This window comes from Hyaena hyaena, unplaced genomic scaffold (assembly GCF_003009895.1).
Source record: "Hyaena hyaena isolate Hyena2069 unplaced genomic scaffold, ASM300989v1 scaffold_18, whole genome shotgun sequence".
Lineage (NCBI taxonomy): Eukaryota > Metazoa > Chordata > Mammalia > Carnivora > Hyaenidae > Hyaena > Hyaena hyaena.
The window spans coordinates 6,225,349-6,245,203 of record NW_024080649.1 but is presented as its reverse complement, the minus strand read 5'-3'; the positions used below and the strand labels follow the sequence as shown (position 1 = coordinate 6,245,203).

Genomic DNA, 19,855 nt, shown 5'->3' with positions numbered 1-19,855 from the left:
TGTCCCTACAATCCTAGAGCCTCCCTCAAACCTCTCCTCCTTGCCCACCAGAAGAAACTGACAAATCTTCTCATGTTAAAAAAAAAAATGTTTTTGGTGTTTCTAGTTTTAAGATGACATAGAAAAGTTTGTTCTACCTGCTTCTCTTGAAAATTGTGGGAAAACAACAAAGTCTGTTTGGGGTTCATTCCAAGAATTCAAGAATGTTTTAATATTATAAAAATTCCCTTTACTTATTATGGATTAACAAATCACTCAACCTACTAGGTGGAGAAATAGGGCAGGGAGAGGTCTTATTCACAAAAACAACCAAAAAACTTAAGAACAAACTTAATAATAAATGTTTAAGACATAGATGAATAAAAATTTAAATACTCAGGGACTAAACCAACAACAATAAAAACTTGCATATGGAAAGGCAGAGGTAATTTTTCAAAGAAAGGGCACTCATCTTGATTTGACCTGGAAGTCCAGTTTCAAACAATTTTGAAAAAAAAAAAAAGAAGAAGAAAGTGGGGGGAAATGTTCTGCCCAAATAAAACTATACTAGGATTTGTTTGGAGTCTTGTGAAAATGATTCTAAGGTTTATCTAAGGGAAACAATGTTACGGGGCGCCTGGGTGGCTTAGTCGGTTAAGCGTCCGACTTTCGCTTAGGTCATGATCTTGCGGTTCGTGGGTTCGAGCCCCGCGTCGGGCTCTGTGCTGACTGCCAGCTCAGAGCCTGGAGCCTGTTTCAGTCTGTGACTCCCTCTCTCTGACCCTCCCCTGCTCACGCTGTCTCTCTCTCTCTCTCTCCTAGAAATAAATAAAAACATTAAAAAAAAATTTTTTTTAAAAAAAAAGGGAAACAATGTTATATATTTTATATTTATATGTTATATATTTTATATATTACATATAATTTCACAAGGTATTATTAAAACTTAAAAATACAAAAGGACTGAAAGTTAAAGATATTACAAGTGTTAAGCGAAAGGAAAAATGGTATTAATCATATTAATATTGTAATGATTTTGAGACAAAAAAATTTTGAGACACTGTCTCTGCTCCCTTCTTTCTCTCAAATATAAATAAACATTAAAAAATAAAAGAGAAAGAAAAAAGGAACACAGACAAAATTAAAAATTAATGAACACTAACAAAACACGTACATTTGAATATTGAATATTGACCACAAAATGCTGATGAATGAATCTAAACAAATGGGGATAAATATCAGGTTCATAGATAGGAAGATTTAGCATAAGAAAGATGTGAGCTCTCCTCAAACTGATATACAGGTTTAATGCAATTCTTATCAAAATTCCAGCAGACTTTTTGAAGATATAGACAAGATTATTTTAAAATCTATATGGAAAGGCAAAGGATCTAGAATGAATAAGTCAGCTTGAAAAAAGGAGAGTAACATGGAAGGAACTGGCCTATCCAATTTCAAGTCTTATTATGTAGCTATAACAATCAAGACTGTGTGTTATTGGCAGAGGAATATACAATAGATAGATCAATGGAAAAGAATGAAGAACTCAGAAGTAGATCCATACAAATATGCTGAACTTATTACTATTATTATTTTACAAAAGTGCACAAGCAATTCAATAGAGGAAAGATGGCTTTTTCAAAAAGCAGTGGTGGAGCAACTGGGCATCCATAGGGAAAAAAATGAATCCCATCCTTAGCATCACAACTTATAAACTCAAAATGGATCACAGACATTAATGTAAAATGTAAAAATGTAAGTGTAAAATGTTTATAAATAAATGAAAGAAAATCTTTAGGGCCTGGGGCTAGGCAAAGAGTTCTTAGACCTAACACAAAATGTATTAGTCATAAGAGGAAAAACTGTAGACATCATCAAAATTTAAAAAATTTTTACGCAAAAGATCCTGTTAGGAGGATGAAAAGACAAGCTATAAAGTAGGAGGAAATATGTGCAAATCACATATCCAAGAAGTACTAGCACATACTTCATAATATGTGGGCAGAGGGGAGAGTGGGCATAATATATGGGCAGTGGGGGAGGGGCACAGAGAGAGGAGAAAGAGAATCCCAAGCAGGCTTTGCACTGTCAGCACACAGTCCTTTGCAGGACTAGAACCCACAAAGCCATAAGATCATCACCTGAGCTGAAACCAAGAGTCAGTTGCTTAACTGCCTGAGCCACCCAGGTGCCCACAGTTTGTCAGTTTCTTAGGAAACTAAACATGCATTTATTATATGATCCAGAAACTGTCCTTCTGGGCATTTATTCAAGAAAACTGAAAACGTAGGGCACTCGGGTGGCTTAGTCAGATAAGCGTCCAGCTCTTGGTTTCGACTCAGGTCATGATCTCGTGGTTTCATGGGTTTGAGCCCCACATATGGCTCTGTGCTAGCAGTGCAGAGGCTGCTTGGGATTCTCTCTCTCTTTCTATCTGCACCTTTCCTGCTCATGCTCTGTCTCACTCAGAAAACAAAAACAAAAATGAAAACTGAAAACTTAGTTTCACACAAAAACCTGTACACAAATGTCTATAGCAACTCTATTCATAATAGCCGAAAACTAGAAGAGGCTCAGCTGTCATTCAGTAGGTGAGTGGTTAAAGAAAATGTGGAGTATCTATACTATGGAATATATTCATCAATAAAAAAGAACAGATTATTGATACATGCAGCAAAAATCTCAATGAATCTCCAGAGAATTACTCTGAGTAAAAAGGCCAATCTCAAAATGTTATATAATGTCTGATAACATTTACATAACATTCTTAAAACAATTTTTAAAAATGAAATATGTAAGTTAGTGGCTTTCAGGAATGAGGGAGAGGGTTGTCGTGGCTCTAGAATATGGAAGTTGTGCAGTATGTTGAGTTTTACCCATGTCAGTATCCTGATTGTTGTGTTATCTTTGGAGGAAACGGTAAAAGATACATGGGATCTCTCAGTATTATTTCTTACAACTGCATGTCAATCTATAATCATCTCAAAATTAAAAGTTTAATTAAACAATAAATGAACAGATAATTCATGAGCTGTGGGACAATTTCAAGCACGTTTAAAAGGTTAAGAGAGGAGAAATGGAAGTACATTTTTATAAGGTTTTTATGCTATACATGAAGTGATATAATGCTGCTTAAAGGCAGAGTGTGATAAGTTTAAGATATGGAGTCTAAATCCTAAAGGAACCCTAAAACTGTTACAGCTAAACAGCCAGAAAAGCAGATAAAATGAAATCATAAAAACTGTATTGATCCAAAAAAAGGCAGGAGGGGGTGGTGAGGAAGAACTATAGGACAAATAGAAAACAAATACAAGATGATAGACTTAAACCTAATATTAATTAATAAGTATATTAAATACAAGTGATTAAATATTCCAATTAAAAAAACAAGAGATCACACATGATGATGGTGGTGATGACAAAGCAGAGACTACATCTATAGCCAAACCAAGTACTTCTGGTTCCTTTAGGTAGTTTTCCTTGAATTACCTCATTTGGCTATATTTCAAACCGCATTGGATAAACAGCAAACTGCTTAAACCCCAATGTCCTTTATATATTCAGGTTATGTGAAAATGCAATATAGATGGTGGGCAGGAAATGAAAAAGAAACAAATAGGTAAGTTTGTTATGTGTAATCAAGTGCACTAACTTAACACTGTATAGTCAGTAAGTTCAAAACACTTACCAGCCAGCTTTTGAGGCAGTGTGACTTAGTAGGAATCATATTGAGGAGTTCTGGCTCCTTCACTGACTAGCTATGAAACACCAGGCAATCACTTCATTTTTCTGAAACTCCACTCATCTGAAAAATGGGGTAATAGCACATAGTTGTTGTAAATAATATATGCTGTTTTACTTAAAGTACATACAATACAGGCAATGCTCAATGTTAATTTCCTTCCTCTTCCACTTTATTTGTAGATTTGAAGTAACAGCCAACCAGGGGTGCCTGGGTGGCTCTGTCAGTTGAGTGTCAGACTCCATCTTGGCTCAAGTCATGATCTCACGGTTCGTGAGATTGAGACTCATATTGTGCTCTATGAGAACACTGTGGAGCCTGCTTAGGATTCTCTCTCTCTCACTCTCTCTCTCTCTCTCTCTCTCTCTCTTCCCCCTCCCTTGATTGTGCTCTTTTTCTCTCTCTCAAAATAAATAAACTTTAAAAAAATGAATAATAGCCAAACAAAGATACCAGGTCCCACTTTCTGGACCTGTAAATGTTACTTCAAATGGCAGTTTTTGCCATCAAAAAGAATGAAATCTTGCCATTTGCAACAACATGGATGGAGCTAGAGTGTATTATAAACAAAATAAGCCAGTAAGAGACAAATACCATATAATTTCGCTCGTTACGTGGAATTTAAGAAGCAAAACATAAACACTGGGGAAATGGGGGAAAAAAGGAGAGAGGGAAGCAAACCATAAGAGACTCTTAACTATATAGAACAAATTGAGGGTTACTGGAGGAAAGGTGGGGGGAGGGGCTAAATAGGTGACGTGTTTTAAGGAGGGCACTTGTCTGATAAGCATTGGGTGTTTAAGGGATGAATCACTGAAATCTATTGCTGAAACCAACATTACACTATATGTTAACTAGAATTTAAAATGAAAACTTAAAAATAAATAAATTTAAGGGGAACCTGGGTGGCTCAGTTGGTTAAGGGTCCAACTTCGACTCAGGTCATGATCTTGGGGTCCATGAGTTTGAGCCTGGTGTTGGGCTCTCTGCTGACAGCTCAGAGCCTGCTTCAAATTCTGTGTCTCTCCCTCTCTCTGCACCTCCCCTGCTCATGCTCTGTCTCCCTCTCTCTCAAAAATAAACAAACATTATGGGGCACCTGGGTGGCTCATTCAGCTAAGCATCCAACTTTGGCTCAGGTCATGATCTCACAGTTCGTGGTTTCAAGCCCTGTATCTGGCTCTGTGCTGACAGCTCAGACCCTGGAGCCTGCTTCAGATTCTGTCCCCTTTCTCTCTGCTCCTCCCCCGCTCAAACTCTGTCCTTGTCTCTCTCTCAAAAATAAACATTAATTAAAAAAAAAAAACATTAAAAATGTTTTAAATAATGTAAATATTAGAAACAAAAATACACTTTAAAAATATAAAATACAAGGGTGCCTGGGTGGCTCAGTCAGCTAAGCATCCAACTTCGGCTCAGGTCATGATCTCAGTTTGTGAGTTTGGGCCCCATGTCAAGCTCTGTGCTGACAGCTCAGAGCCTGGAGCCTGCTTCAGATTCTGTTTCCCTCTCTCTCTACCTCTCCCCTGCTCATGCTCTGTCTCTTTCTCTCTCTCAGAAGTAAATAAACATTAAAACGATAAAATACAAAGCTGAGTATTGTACTTTTTTAAAAGGCATTTTTGCTGGTGTCATTTGGATTACCTGGGTGGGTCCTAAATGCCACAAGAAAGAAGCCAATGGAGATTAGACACACAGAAGTGATGTGAAGACAGAAGCACAGATTGGAGTGCTGTGGCCACAAGATAAGAATGCTAGCAGCCACCAGAAGCTGGAAGAGACAAGGCATGGACTCCTCCCAGAGCCTCCCCAGGGAGTATAGCCTTTCCAACATGGTGACTTCAACCCAAGAAAACAGATTTCAGACTTCTGGCCTCCAGAACTTACAGAATAAGTTTCTCTTGTTTTATGTCACTAAATTCGTGGTACTTTGTCACAGAACCATAGGAAACTAATACACTAACCATAACTAATTCAAAGGTGGTTACTCAGTTGGAAGAGGCTTCCTGATAATGGCACTAGGTTCAGGGACCATGGATGCAAACTACTTGATAATTAAGTCCACAAATGTTTAATTTAAATTTAATTTTTAATTTAAATTAAATTTAAAAATTTAATTTAAATGATTAAACATCACTAAGGCTATCACCAAATCTCAAAGCTGAAACACCTCAGAGGAGCAACCTCTTTGGTTCAAGTACACAACAGAAAATACCCAGTTTCTAATAGTGTTTCAGAGGGTGAAGGGACCTAAGAGCCAAGTCCTCTGCCTCCCGAGGATGCCATAGTAAGACTGTGTTTCAATCTATGCCTTCCCTCACTGTGTGAAGTCAGGCACAGCCTCCCGATCTTGACTTGTTCCTGTTACTCTCCTCCATCTCTAAGGAGTCTAGTCTATCACTCTCCTCAAACAAAGCCCACACGTCTGTTACTGACCTTAACTTGGGTTTCTACAGGGCAATACTGGGATGGCCAGGACACGGGTGCACTCTGAAACCAGACTGCCCGTGTCTGAAGCCCTACTCTGCCACCTCTGGGTCCTTGGGTGGCCTAATCAAGCTTTTCCTCAACTGCAACATGGAGCTAATTACAACACCCACTTTAGAGAATCGTTGAAGTGTGTGCAGTGATCAGGAAAGTGCCGGGCACAGGGCGAGTGCTAACGGTATTACTGCTGTGACATCATTTACTTAAAGGCAGCTGTGGCTGACATGGCAGCATGTGAAGCCAAGTCCCAGAGCCTGTTTATTCTCAAGTTTTATTTGGAGTGACTTTCAGATTATCTGTCCTCAAAATGATCCCCCTAGAAATAACGGAAATGCCTACCAACAGTAGGCAATAATTGTGGTATGTTCAAGTAAAAGAAAACCATGCAGCAAGGAGAATGAATCTATACTGATGACTCCATTCATGTAAAAATTTGTGATGGCAGAAATCAGAACAGAGCTGACTGTGATAAGAAATGACTAGAATGGGACACAAGGAGACATCAGGTCCTGGTACGTATTTTCCTGATTATAAGGCTATGTTCTTTATAACATTTTAAGTTATACAACTATGATTTGTGCATTTTCCTGTAGGTATATTATACTTCAATTTTTAAGTTAAATGATCCCCCAGCCTATTACTCATTGGTCAGTCCAAGCACATGATACAACTGCTCATTAAACTGCTGACAAATAAGAAAGAGATGGTAAAGCCACCAGGTGCTAGATTCCTGGGAGCAGATAGTCTGGAATGTGGCAGGGTGACTGCCACAATGTTTGGCAGCAAAAGGGCATGAGACAAAAGAGGGTGCAGACTACATTGATCATCTAAAGGGCCAGCTCTTTGTTTTCCTACTGAGACACCTCAGCACTCTGTGTGAGAGAACCAGAGCTTTTCCTTGGCACACTAACCAGATCAAAGGGCAGAGTGAGCATGCTATTCTAGACAAACCAGTAAATGTCACACTGTAAAAGCTACAATAGCCTGGCATTTACCAGTTTCATCCCTGGAAAAGCATCCATTCCAAATAAAAACTGAGTAAACAAAATGAAAGCTTTAAGAGTGGAAGCTTTTGGCTTCATAGTTAAGATTTATCTTGAGAATGGATTCACTGATGCAGACATAATTTTGTAGTAACACTGAAACTTGTCACAGAGCTTAAATAGCTAAAAAAAGTTTTTAAAGGGCGCCTGGGTGGCTCAGTCAGTTAAGCATCTGACTTCGGCTCAGGTCATGATCTCACGGTTCATGTGTTCGAGCCTCGCATCGGGCTCTGTGCTGACAGCTAGCTCAGAGCCTGGAGCCTGTTTCAGATTCTGTATCTCCCTCTCTCTCTGACCCTCCCCTGCTCATGCTTCTCTCTCTCAGAAATAAATAAAACATTTTTTAAAAAGTTTTAAAGTTTTTATTTATTTTGAGAAAACGAGTAAGTGAGAGACAGAGAAAGAGGGAGAGAGAGAATCCCAAGCAGGCTCCATGCCGTCAGTGCAGAACCTGACCTGGGACTCGATCTCACGAACTGTGAGATCATGACCTGAGCTGATATCAAGAGTCAGACACTCAACCAACTGAGCCACTCAGGTGCCCCTCAAATAGAGAACTTCTATATACTGGTGTCCTGATGCAGCCCATGATCTTGAATTACAACAGGTTTTCCATTCTTGTAACGATCACACTGAATGCTGAAACACAAAACACTTCTCCATCAGATTTGTTATCCCTAAAGATTTTTGTTACACTGGTAAGGACCTCTTGCAAGGAAAGAAAACCTACCCTAAACTTGCTTGAGCAAAAACAAAAAAACACAACAGAACAAAAACAAAGCTAAATGTATTGGTTACTGGAATTAAAAAACCCCAGATGTATTTCTGCCTTCAGATATGACTTAAGCAGTTATTCAAACAGAAGATTCCAGGGTGATTGCTCTTCAACTCTGATTTCTCTTTGGCTGTGTTGACTTCATTCTGTCACAAGAATCTAAGAATTCCTCTCAACTTTACTACTAAGGAAAAAAAGAAAAGCATTTCTTCCTATTAATTCATACCAAGTCCTGGGACTCCAATTGGACCATCGTGGGTAAACTACTGACATCTGAACCAATAACTGTGGCTGAGGAGAAGGAATCTGTGGCTGAGCCAGGCCTGCGTCACACATCCTACTAGAGTGGAAGATGAAATCCAAAAGGAAATTTAGTGTACTATTACCAGTAAAAGGGGGTAAAAAATTCTGGGAGGCCAAAATGACAAATGTCCAGGACAGGTTTCTCTCCAGGGTAGTCATGATGACCTAGCTTGGAAGAAGTCCTTAAGGTTTTTTCATACTTGACACACTCATAGGGTTTCTGCACAGTGTGGATTCTTTGGTGCTGAAGAAGATTTCTTTTGCTAGTAAAGACTTTTCCACACTCAGCACATAAAGAGGAAGACTCCTGAATATGGATCCTTAGATGCCTTTTTAATTGTTCCTGAGCACTAAAGGCTTTTCCACAATCTACACAGTCAAACGGTTTCTCTACACTGTGGACTTTCTGGTGCCGAGTTAGTTTCGTATGAAAATTGAAGGCTTGCCCACATATTTTACAAGAATAAGGCTTTTCCCCTGTGTGAATACGTTGATGTTGGCTAAGATGAGAAGTCCTTCCAAAGCTTTTGCCACATTCATTACATTCATATGGTTTCTCTCCAGTGTGGATTTTCTGATGTCGAAGCAGTGGTGAATTACCAACAAAAGCTTTTCCACACTCATTACACTCATAAGGTTTCTCTCCAGTATGGATTCTCTGATGTATAACAAACTCAGAACTACTGGTAAAACTATTTCCACACTCTCCACAGAGATAGGGTCTGTCCCCACTGTGGATTCTCTGATGCCTGATCAGATTTGCATTATCATTAAAGGCTCTCCCACACTCTTCACACTGATAGGGTTTCTCTCCAGTGTGGATTCTCTGGTGCCGAATTAATGAAGAATTGCCATTAAAGGCTTTTCCACACTCATTACACTCAAAGGGTTTCTCCCCGGTGTGAATTCTCTGGTGTCTAACAAAGTAAGAAAAATAACTGAAGCATTTCCCACACTCCTCACATATGAAGGGTTTCCTTGCACAGTGGATTCTTGGAACCTTTCCTTTAATATTTTTCACTGTGGGGATTTCCTGTTGCTTCTCCAGTTCACTGGTTTCTAGAAACGTGGTTCCCTGAAGAATACTCTTCTGCAAACCATGTGACAACATGACATCTCTTTCTTCAGAAATCCCCTGTGGTGATGTGGACTCACTGTCATTGTTGGTCTCAGTATCTAACACAACAAACAGAAAACACAAATGCCACCTGAGAATTATGCTAGAAACAAAATAGCATCAAAAATTATAGGGCCTTTAGAGATTACTATTCCAAACCCCACAATGGACTGTTAGCAAGAACAGGCTACAAAAATGCAAGTGTCAAATATCACACAGAGAACAGTCGAGAGAAACAGGATATCAGTATACACAACACACATCAGATTGCTTCCTAAGCTTTCCACATTCCATTCTTTTTTAAATGTTCTCTATCTTCTGACCTTATCATATTTAAAGGCCTACAAAAATACCAAAGGCACAGGCCCCAAGAGCAAATGGTGACCTTGGGGGCTGGCAAGACTGAGTCAGAAAGTACAAGAGTACAGAGTCAGGATACAAAGATGATGAATGAACTGTTCTTTTAAAAAATTCATACTCTGCAAATGTCCCAAAAGACTGGAGACATTAAGCATAATAGGCTGTGGCAAGACAAAGAAAAAAAATCACACTCAGAGGTTCTTAACTGCAAGACATCATCCCTAGAGGTCCACAAATGTCAATGAATACCCTAAAACTGCAGGTAATTCCTGTCTTGTCATCAGACTCTCACAAAAGTCTGAATCTCAAACATGTAGAGAAACATGTAGAGACTTTATCTGGAAAGGGAAGAATACAGTTTACTTAGATACATCAAGACTGCAGAGTAGTCCTTCTCATATTAGCAAAAGGAAGACAAACAGCCACCTATAAAATGGCATTTGTGTTCCAAAAGACTGGATGCCATTTTACCTAATTTTAAACCAATCTATTTTATACAAAATGTTAGACTAATTTTAACATTAATCTGGGTTTTCTGGAACTCATCTGCTCATTAATCAAGTTCATCCTTTGAGTATGAGTTAAATGAGTAAAAGCCCTTAGGAGAAAAGCAGTGGGAGAGGAGACATGGCTGACTGAAGCAAAGGGGAAAACAAGTAGTCTGGAAAAGAGTGATCACGACAACGGAGACCTGGTGTTCTGCTCTCACACCCCGCCTCCTTCTTGCTACCAGGGTGTTCATTTATAAAATCAGGACTGAGCAATCAATGACCAAAACACTCTATTTTCCTGCTACCCTAAACGCTACAATTCATCTGGATCAGAATTCCCACAGCAGTTCTTCCAAGCAACCACCTTCCTAGGCTTCTAGCCATCACCCCCACCTTCCTGCTGAAAGAACACAACTGCCCAGATACAGCAGCCTCAATATCTTTCCCTTCCATTTCCACACCCACTGGTCCCAAGCTATCCACTGCCCTCTCAAGTCTCACACTTCCCAGTCACTCTGATGCCATCTCCTCCCCTTCCCCTGCTGCACTACTCTACCAGCTATATCATCCATCCTTTTCATCGCCAACCTCCTTCTGCAGATACTTAATTCCACTGGAGCTTAACAATCTTCCCTTCACATCCAACTTTTTCTTATAGTAGTGTTTATCAAACTGCCTACTCATTAGTTGAGAAATTGACATCGTGTAACTATCAAACAATTTTTAAATGAAATACACTAGTCTAACATAGAACAGTATTCACATACATTGCAATGCCAAGGTCAATATTGTTTCTTGATACTTCAGTCTGAGAGTACATAATGAGGGTTTTGATCCAAAATGTAAAACCTACTGAGGCTCATAATAAAAAAAAGTTTGAAAAACATTTGATACATTTATATTTCATTTCTAAACTTACCAAAATAAACTTATCTAAAGTGCTGCCGCAATTTTGTCATCTCCTTCTCCCTCTGTGCAAAATACCTATCCTGAAACTCCTGCCCCTGGCCTCAGTTCCACGTCCCCTCATAGGGACCCTCCTCTGCCTATCTATTTCTCTTCCTTCTCTCAAAATTAAATACGACCTTAACATTTAAGATTCATCTCTTTGTTCTCTCTGGGTGTCATTTCGATTAAAACTCTGGTAGAGTACACTTACATTCATACCTGTAGACCCGACATTTATCTCAGACTCTGCACATGCCTTCTCCATGGCCTGCTCTGGCCATCCACTTATACATATTCTAAAGAACCTCAGACTCTATGCTCACATCTGAATTCACATGAATTAAAAAGCTCCTTTTATATCATGACTTCCCAGTGTTACCTGACTCAGCTCTCCTCTTTGATAGCCAAGTTTTGATGAGATCTGTCAATTTTACCTCCACACATGCTCTTTCCTATTTTTTTTTTTTAATTTTTTAAGTAGGTTTCATGCCCAGCACAGAGCCCAACACTGGGCTCAAACTCAAGACCCTGAGACCAAGACCTGAGCTGAGATCAAGAGTTGGATGCTTAACCCACTGAGCCACACAGGTACTCTTCCTCTTCCATTTTTGCACTGCCACTATCCCCCATCCAATTCACTCACTCAAAAGTTAACTCTTGACATATATTTTAACAAGATTTTATTCCTTCAATTTCTTTCAGGCCAATCCAAAGCACATACTATGTTAATATTTTTCAAACACAACCAAATATGGGCATTTCACTCAGGGCAAAGTGACTGTGGCATGGGTCACTGGTCCTGCTGCATGTTTGGCTTTACCTGCTCTGTCATTTCCTATTCCCATGCCCTAAATTCTTTAGGACAGAGCCCTCAGGTCCACCACAAACTCTGCAATCTAGATTTTTCACACAAAGCTGGGTGGTTAAGACACCGCACTATATTCATCTACATCGCTGGCTGAGTAAAGGGGGTCAGGGTATACTGTAGACTCTGCCAGCCCCAGATTCTAGGAAGTCTCGCTTAGGTTTGAGGCCTAAACCTCAGGCTCTTCCACTGGTTACTAGGAGAGACAAATACTGTACTTATAGGTGCTCCAGAAATATCCGTTTTAAAATATGCTCCCCACTGGGGCACTTGGGTGGTTCAGTCCATTAAGCAAGCGTCCAACTTCGGCTCTGATCATGATCTTGCATTTGTGAGTATGAGTGACCCATCAGGCTCTGTGCTGACAGCTCAGAGGCTGGAGCCTGCTTCAGATTCTTTGTCTGTCTCTCACTCTCTCTCTCTCAAAAATAAACATTAAAAAAATAATAGAATAAAATTAAATATGCTCCTCAGGTGATTGTCCTGCACCTTAAACTGCAAAAGTTTCACGATGATTATTTGGATCCTCTATTCCTTTTCTCAGGCCAGGTAATCTACCTTCTTTTTTCTCCCACCTGGGATCCACTGTAAAAAGTCAAATTTGGAACACACAGCCTGCCACTGAAGAAGCTTGCCTGAGCTTCTACACGGGAATTCCTCCAAGTTCTCCTTCTGCTGTGTTCCCATAGCCCACTACTATATACCAACACCAGCACTTAACACATTTTCCCCCCAGCTCTTTACATTTGTCTCCATAGCATGTACCATCCAAAACTTCTTAAACAAAGCTTTCAGCAAGTCCTGAAAACTGCCCCTGAACAAATCTACTCTGTCCAAAGAAGGACTACTATAATAGGAAATGCTAAACGTCAGAAAAGAGTAATGGACTCAAAAATTGCATGAAATGATTAAGAGGAATTCGTTATCTTGATAAGAGTTAAAATTAAAGGGAAAGGCTTCATATATTACCTATTAGGAGAAATCATCTGTTTTATTTAAATCCTTCCCAGCATGGTTCATTATAAAATACACTGCTCTCTCAAGCTCTATAGATGCCTGTTCTAAACCTGTCTCACTTACCTTTACAGATGTCTTTGGTCCTTTCTGTAGACAGGTTATCCTGCGCCTCTAGGCCCCAAGGCAAATTCCCTGCCTCCAGAAGCGAGATCATGGCAGGTCTGGAAACAGGGTATCCTGAAAAGAAGAGAAAGTAGTACCTTTCAGCCATGTGTCTGCTGTGTCAACAGAAGGAAAACCCTAAGAGTCTCCATAAGAGTAAGATCCATAGAAGAGGGTTCAGGATTGGGGAAAACCAAGATTCTGATCAAGAAGAAACAGCATTTGTGACCCCTTCTACTAAAGAGTAGGTAATGTAGTGACATCCTACAAGACATATGCAAACACAGGGAAGGGGTCACACCCTTCCCTAGACAAGCTAAGAATTTAACTCTGGCAATGGAAACTCTGTATTCCTTAGTGCACAGAGCCGCTTGGAGGATGGGATGTACCCGTACCAGGGGACAGTAATTCCATACATTGGGACCAAACTAACTCAAGATCTCTCCCTACCTGCCAACCTTTGAAGTGGGTCATTCAGTCTCAGCCCTAGAGGCACATAGTGGAGGATACCAGAGATAACCACTCCCTCCCCATACTGCACATCCAGCCTATTAGAAGAAAACAAGGAAGGAAACAGGAAACCATAGATCTGAGTCCCAGGAGGAAAGCAGCCTTACCCAGGGATGTCAAGTTCCCATAATTCTCCAGCATTACACTTCTGTACAGGGCCTTCTGTCCAGGAGAAAGACCAGCCCATTCTGTCTGGGTGAAGTAGATAGCCACGTCCTCAAATGTCACCAGCTCCTAAAACAAGAAGTTCTTGCTGCCCCAGAGCCAATTCTCTGACTCAGGGCCAGAGTGCATGTCACAGGGTACAGGATGAGGGATGGGTGCTATTAGGGATGGCTAATGAGAAAAAGTCAAAGAACTGGATGTTAGACCATTAAATGACTTTCTACAACCAAAAATCTGAAACTTCTCTAACAGAAGAGCTTCCATTAGGACACAAAATGTATTATTATAAAACATGGTAACATTTCAAAAACCTTAGAAAGCCTCCCATCAATTGAACTTCCTAAAGCAGTTTCTTTGGTTGGTAACTACTTTTAATCTCTTACTGTCACACCTACAAATGGGTATTAGCTTCAATCAATCTAGATACCCATTCACAGGTGGCATGTCAACACCTGTTTCCTCCTTCACTGCCTCAGTTCCCAGCTAATCCATCTGTTCCCAGATATGCTCATTCTGCCCCATACCCCAAGCCTATATTAACAAAAACAGTTTCATGGTTTGCTCTGATGAGCCAGTCTCATCTAAGTCCCATCTGTGCTTGAACTATCCTGCCTGTGCTCAAGAACGTCCAGCAGAGAAAGCTTAAATGCTGCCTGGAGAAGTTTATTCTGACAGACTTCCTGGGAGAATACGCTTCTAGAATCAAATTGCTGCTGGACAGCCTTTTAGCTGCTTTTCTTTATACCTCCAAGACAATCTATAATAGCTTCTACCAAACAAGCCTCGTGATTTTTCAACAGCCCCAGTCTCTTCTCTGATGGCCCTGAGGCTCTACCTTCCTAGAAAGTTCTAGCATCTGGTTTAGATTCTCTCTATACTCCATAAACTTTGGTATCAAACTGGTTACCTAAACATGCAAAGAATATCCTCCCACCTTCTTGTGCCTCAACGGATTCTACAGATCCCCACCTTCCACTACTTCCAGCACTGCCTCAGACTCCCTGGTGACCTAACATGTCTGACCCACCAACTACACCAAATTTATCTTCCAATCAAAACTGACTCCTTTTCTAAATCATATAAACTAACTGGCACAGTGAGCAACAATTTTGTTCCCCTACCTCAGTTAATAGTACCAATTTCAGCCCAGACTCCTACACTAGAAACTTGAGATGTCACCCTAGACTTACTTGCCCCAACCACTGCTCATTTCTAGCATGCAGTTGGTAATCAGATCCTACCAGTTTCACTGCATAAGTATTTCTACAATCTGACTCTTCTTCACCATCACACAATCAGTACACTACTTCAATGGCTGAGGACACTTAAACAGCTCCAATTCCAGGCTGTCCTGCACTGAATCCATCCTCTGCCAGCACATACAATCATCAATTTAAAATGATAACCTGTGGGGCAGCTGGGTGGCTCAGCTGGTTAAGCATTTGACTTTGGCTAAGGTCATGATCTCACAGTTCGTGAGTTTGAGCCCCACATCAGGCTCTGCTCAGACAGTGCAGAGACTGGGATTTTGCTCTCTTTCCTCCCCAGCTTGTGCTCTCTCTCTCTCTCAAAAACAAATAAACTTTAAAAAATTATTTTTAAATGATAATCTGACCCAGTCAACTCAATGACTTAGTGAGTCACCACTAACTTTAACAGTGGTTCTCAAAGCATGGTCCCCAGAGCAGCAGCAGCATCAACTGAGAACTTTTTGGAAAGCAAACCGACAGGGCCCACTTGAGAGCAATTTCTGCTTCAATTAGGCCTCCAGGTGATTCTGGAGCACTTTAAAATTTCAGAACCCTGGACTAGAGGATAAAATCCAAGTTCAGGAAACTGAACTGCATCAGGTGACAAGCACACAGTGAGAGGGAGGCACAAGACTATTCACAGAGAAACTAACTAGAATGTTCTGCCAACAAAATCCCAGAGAAGGAATGACAAATCCTGAATGATGGAAATACAAAATAAGGGACAAGTGGAAGAAACAGCAGGCAGGAGGAGCTGGACTTGGTGCCTCTCTAGAAGTGGTATCAAGGGAGAAAAAGGTCAACAACTGCTCAGCAATCTGGAAACTGAGTGGTCAGGACTGTGATATGGTACTACCAGTACTTACAGAAGATCGGAAGAGGGTGGATGCTATAGGGAAGATACTGTATCAATTAAAGTCAGGAAAGAGACCTGCCAGATGTCAGAAGTCCAAGATTGGGACGTGGGATATTGTTCATGGATGTTAAGTCATTGGATAAGACCCAGGATGAGGAAATTGTAAAGCAACACATAGCAAGCACCAGTCCAAAAGTGAACTACAACTCAAGAAATCAATTTCCTGTTCCCACAAATTTAAGGTACTTAATGTTCACTGTACAGATGAAGTCCATTAAGACACAAAGAGTTTAAGAGATTGACTCAAAACCACTGAGGCCTGATGGGATCCCTAAATTCAGGTGATCTTCCCTAAAGCAGATTTTACCTAGTGCAGATTTTCCATATCATAGTCTGCTGCCTCATCTTAAGTCAGCGGCACTGACCTTAAGGAGGCTATATTTTCCCTGATTATGAAGCCCAAACTTCTTTCTTTAGAAGGACAAATGATATAGACCCATTTTCTTATCTTCCTCCTACCGGCCCTCTTCTCCCACCTCCCAAGAGTCTTGCAACTTTACTGATCTTAATCACTCCCACCAACAGTGGATATTACTACCACTAGCCCAAGTCCCTCATTCTCACAGATCCCTCCTTGGGGGCCCCTAATGAACCTGGGGCCCTCCAGTTTAGCAGAGATCCTTGTAGTACAGGAGGCTGTACTTCTGATTCCCTGGAACTTTCTCCAGCCAATGCTTGTAGGGTTTCTGGCTGCTCAGCCCCTCACCATCAACTTTCTCCCCAACATTCAGTCCTACTAGAGAGAATCAAGAGGTGCCTTCCTGCTGATTTGGGGCTAACAGTCTTGCCAGAATTATCCCTCTCATAACCCATTCCTTCAAATTAGATCTCTCAAAGGCTGAACTGAGGGAGTCACAGCTCACCTGGTGCCAGGCGTTCAGGAGCATGGCAGCCATCACCTGGGGTCCCTCTCAGTGAAGGGCAGAGGCTGAGGAAAGAAGCAAAGAGAACCATGAGTGAGCCTGGCCCAGTCAAAGGCTCTCCTTTTAACCAACAAACCTGCTGCCAGTAACAATAGCAGCTATCATTTCCTGAATGCCCACTGGGTAAGTGACATATATTTCTTCTTTCAATCCATACTATATAATGAAGTTTGAATGCTGAGGAAACAGATTTTGAAAAAGTAACTTGCCCTCCGGCACCAGAGCCCATACCATCAAGCAATGCTGCCTGTCCTGGGTAAGATATTAGTACACTGGGAATAGAAGTACACACAAACAAAAAACAAAAAATCCCAAACAAACAAAAAACTAAAGTAAAACCTAACAACAGGAAAAGGAAACCAAGACCTTTATTTTTAAAAATAAACATCTACTGAAGAACACAAAAAAAGTTTAAAAAAAATAGAAATAAGTGATGGGATATAAAATACCTATCTCTTCATCCAGTCTCCACTATAATCCTCTGAATTTTCTTTTTCCCAAATGAGAAAACAAGGCTAAGAGAATAATTTTCTCTACCAAGGTCACAAGGTGGTGGATGAATGAATTTGAATTCCAAACCAGATGTCAGAATTCCAATGGCCATGTTTTCAGTAACTACATTATATCACTTCCAATCATAATCCCAACAGGATTTCTTTTAAAACCTGATAAAGTGATTCTAAAGTTAATAAGGAAGGATAGTGTCGCCAAGAAAATTCAGAAAAAGAATCAAAGTGGAAGTTTTCTTTTCCTTGGACCTCGGGGCAGGCATCTTTGTGTTCATCACTCCATTCTAGCACCCAGTGATGACCAAAAATGATTAGCAAAGGACCCTGAAAGGCCACCTCTACATGCCAAAATGTCTGGGTTATTAATTATATCATCCCCTACAGACAGTGTATTCTTGCTACGCAGTCGTATTCTTGCTAAGCAGTCATATTCTGCCCCAAAGCCAGCACCTTCCCTAACTTCATTGCATGCTGTTACTTTGCGCTAGCCTATTATGCCACCCTTCTCCTTGGTTTACCCTCCTGGCCTTCTTTCCGTTCCCTCTATGATGCTAACTCAGGATCTTTATACCTGCTGTTGTCTCTGTATGGACTACTCTGCTCCAACCTTAGGATCTTGTTAACGGATACTCTCCAGCAGCCTGACCCTCTTTCACCCAGGTAATGCCAGGTCATCCTTCAGATCATCTACAAACCAGGTCAGCTCCCCATGTTAAGCACTCCACTCATACTTTGTTCACCTCCCTGTATACTACATCTTCCAGTTTGAGATTATACACCTGCATTGCTTTGTGCTTTCTTCACCCATCATTTATGGTATACTTCATTCATTACAGGCCAAGTGTGAGATACTGCGGAGAGGAAAATAAGGTGTAACCCTTTTTGTCACGGAGCTCAGTCTAAAGGAAAGGCAAATATTAATCAAAGATTCTAATAATTAAGATTACAATTGCGATTACTGCCTGGGGGAAACTACTGTAGACGGGAACATTTAGGGATAGCAATGAATTTGGTTAAAAAGGCATGTTCTGGAGATGAAAAGCCAGGAAGGCCGTAGCAGAGCCAAGGAGAGTGTGCTGTAAAACGAGGGGGTAGAAGTTGCAATAAGAGAACGCCATGCACACGTTGAGGAGTTAGTCTTGGACTGAAAAGCAACAGGCCGCAGCTACTGGGTTACAAACAGGTAAGAGTGAAATGGTGAGATTTTATGACTACGTGACTTTCCCACTAAACTGAAAGCTCCCTGAAGGCGGAGCCCACGCTGGTCGCCTTTACAGCTGCACCCCGGGGACCCCGAGCAGCAGCTGGCGTGTAGCCGCCAAGTTGGTAGTGGCTGGCCCAAAGAGCAGAGCTCTGCAGCTGCGTCGGGCGCACGGGGAGTCTTCTCCATCCACATCCGCCAGGGCGAGCGACAGCACTCGAGCTCCCTCCGCCGCTCTCCTCCACGGCTTCAGGGACCAAGGCGGCAGGTTCCTCCAGTGGTGAGGGGCGCGCCGCTAGTAGAGACGACCCGGCGACCGAACCCCTCCCACCCCCACTCACCTCAAAAAAGAGGCCCTGTGCGGCGTGACCGGAAGCGCGTCACTCCGAGGGCCGCGGCGCCCACGCCTCACGTGCTTCCTCTCTAGGAAACCACAGCCCGCCGCTCAGTGGTTCTCTGGCTTACACGCCAGGAGGGGCGGGCGCGGCTGGGACTGTGGTCCTCCGAGAGGCAGCTGACTGCTGTTTTTCCTGATCTCGAACCGAAATTTAGCATGTCCTTCAATTATGTGTTGGCAACACACCCCAGTACCATCGGCAGTACCTGTGCCTTTGTCACCAGTAGAAATCACAGATATTTTCATATCACATCACAGTTGATGCAGATATCTCAAAATACAAGCTATTCTCTTCCCTAATTTGGAATTATCATCGTTGTTATTAAGGCTCACTTAGATCTTGTCATTTGATTTCATCACAGTGGTAAACACACACATATATTGATGTATCACAGGTTTATTTTTAAACCATTTAACTGTATTTCAATATAACCAGTTTCAGAATGATCCACAAATGTCATCTCACTGCCAAATAGGTAGTAAGGCCAAAACAAAACCTGTCCCCCCTTGGGGTAAAGATCCAGTCATGTTAAGAAAGCCCAGGACTGTGAAGAAGGGTTATTATAGTAAAACTATTTAGGAAATGAAAACAGTGGGTTTTTTTTTTAACATTTATTTATTTTCGAGAGAGAGTGAGCAGTGTAATAGGTCAACTTATAAGATATCAGAAAGCTTACTGTATATAAGTGCGGCTTAAACTCACCTTTCATAAATAGAGATAAAAGCTTATGTAGTTCCCTATTAGAGTTAACGGA

At 41.1% G+C, this 19,855-nt stretch overlaps 1 protein-coding gene across 3 annotated transcripts; it reads right to left on the bottom strand.

The window, feature by feature from the left end:
• Window positions 1-7,735: 7,735 nt before the first annotated feature.
• Window positions 7,736-19,108, bottom strand: ZNF19 (zinc finger protein 19). 3 transcript variants are annotated; one of them, XM_039221872.1, is made up of 5 exons: window positions 19,045-19,108; window positions 16,934-16,998; window positions 13,847-13,973; window positions 13,191-13,304; window positions 7,736-9,505 (listed from the first exon to the last, which is right to left on the bottom strand). In XM_039221872.1, exons 2-5 carry the CDS (start codon window positions 16,964-16,966, stop codon window positions 8,409-8,411), a joined length of 1,371 nt encoding a protein of 456 aa, XP_039077803.1. In that variant the 5' UTR covers window positions 16,967-16,998; window positions 19,045-19,108; the 3' UTR covers window positions 7,736-8,408. The 3 variants fall into 3 exon arrangements, with proteins under 3 accessions (XP_039077803.1, XP_039077796.1, XP_039077812.1); XM_039221865.1 differs by lacking the exon at window positions 19,045-19,108 and adding an exon at window positions 17,443-18,410; XM_039221881.1 differs by lacking the exon at window positions 19,045-19,108 and adding an exon at window positions 18,282-18,410.
• Window positions 19,109-19,855: the final 747 nt, after the last annotated feature.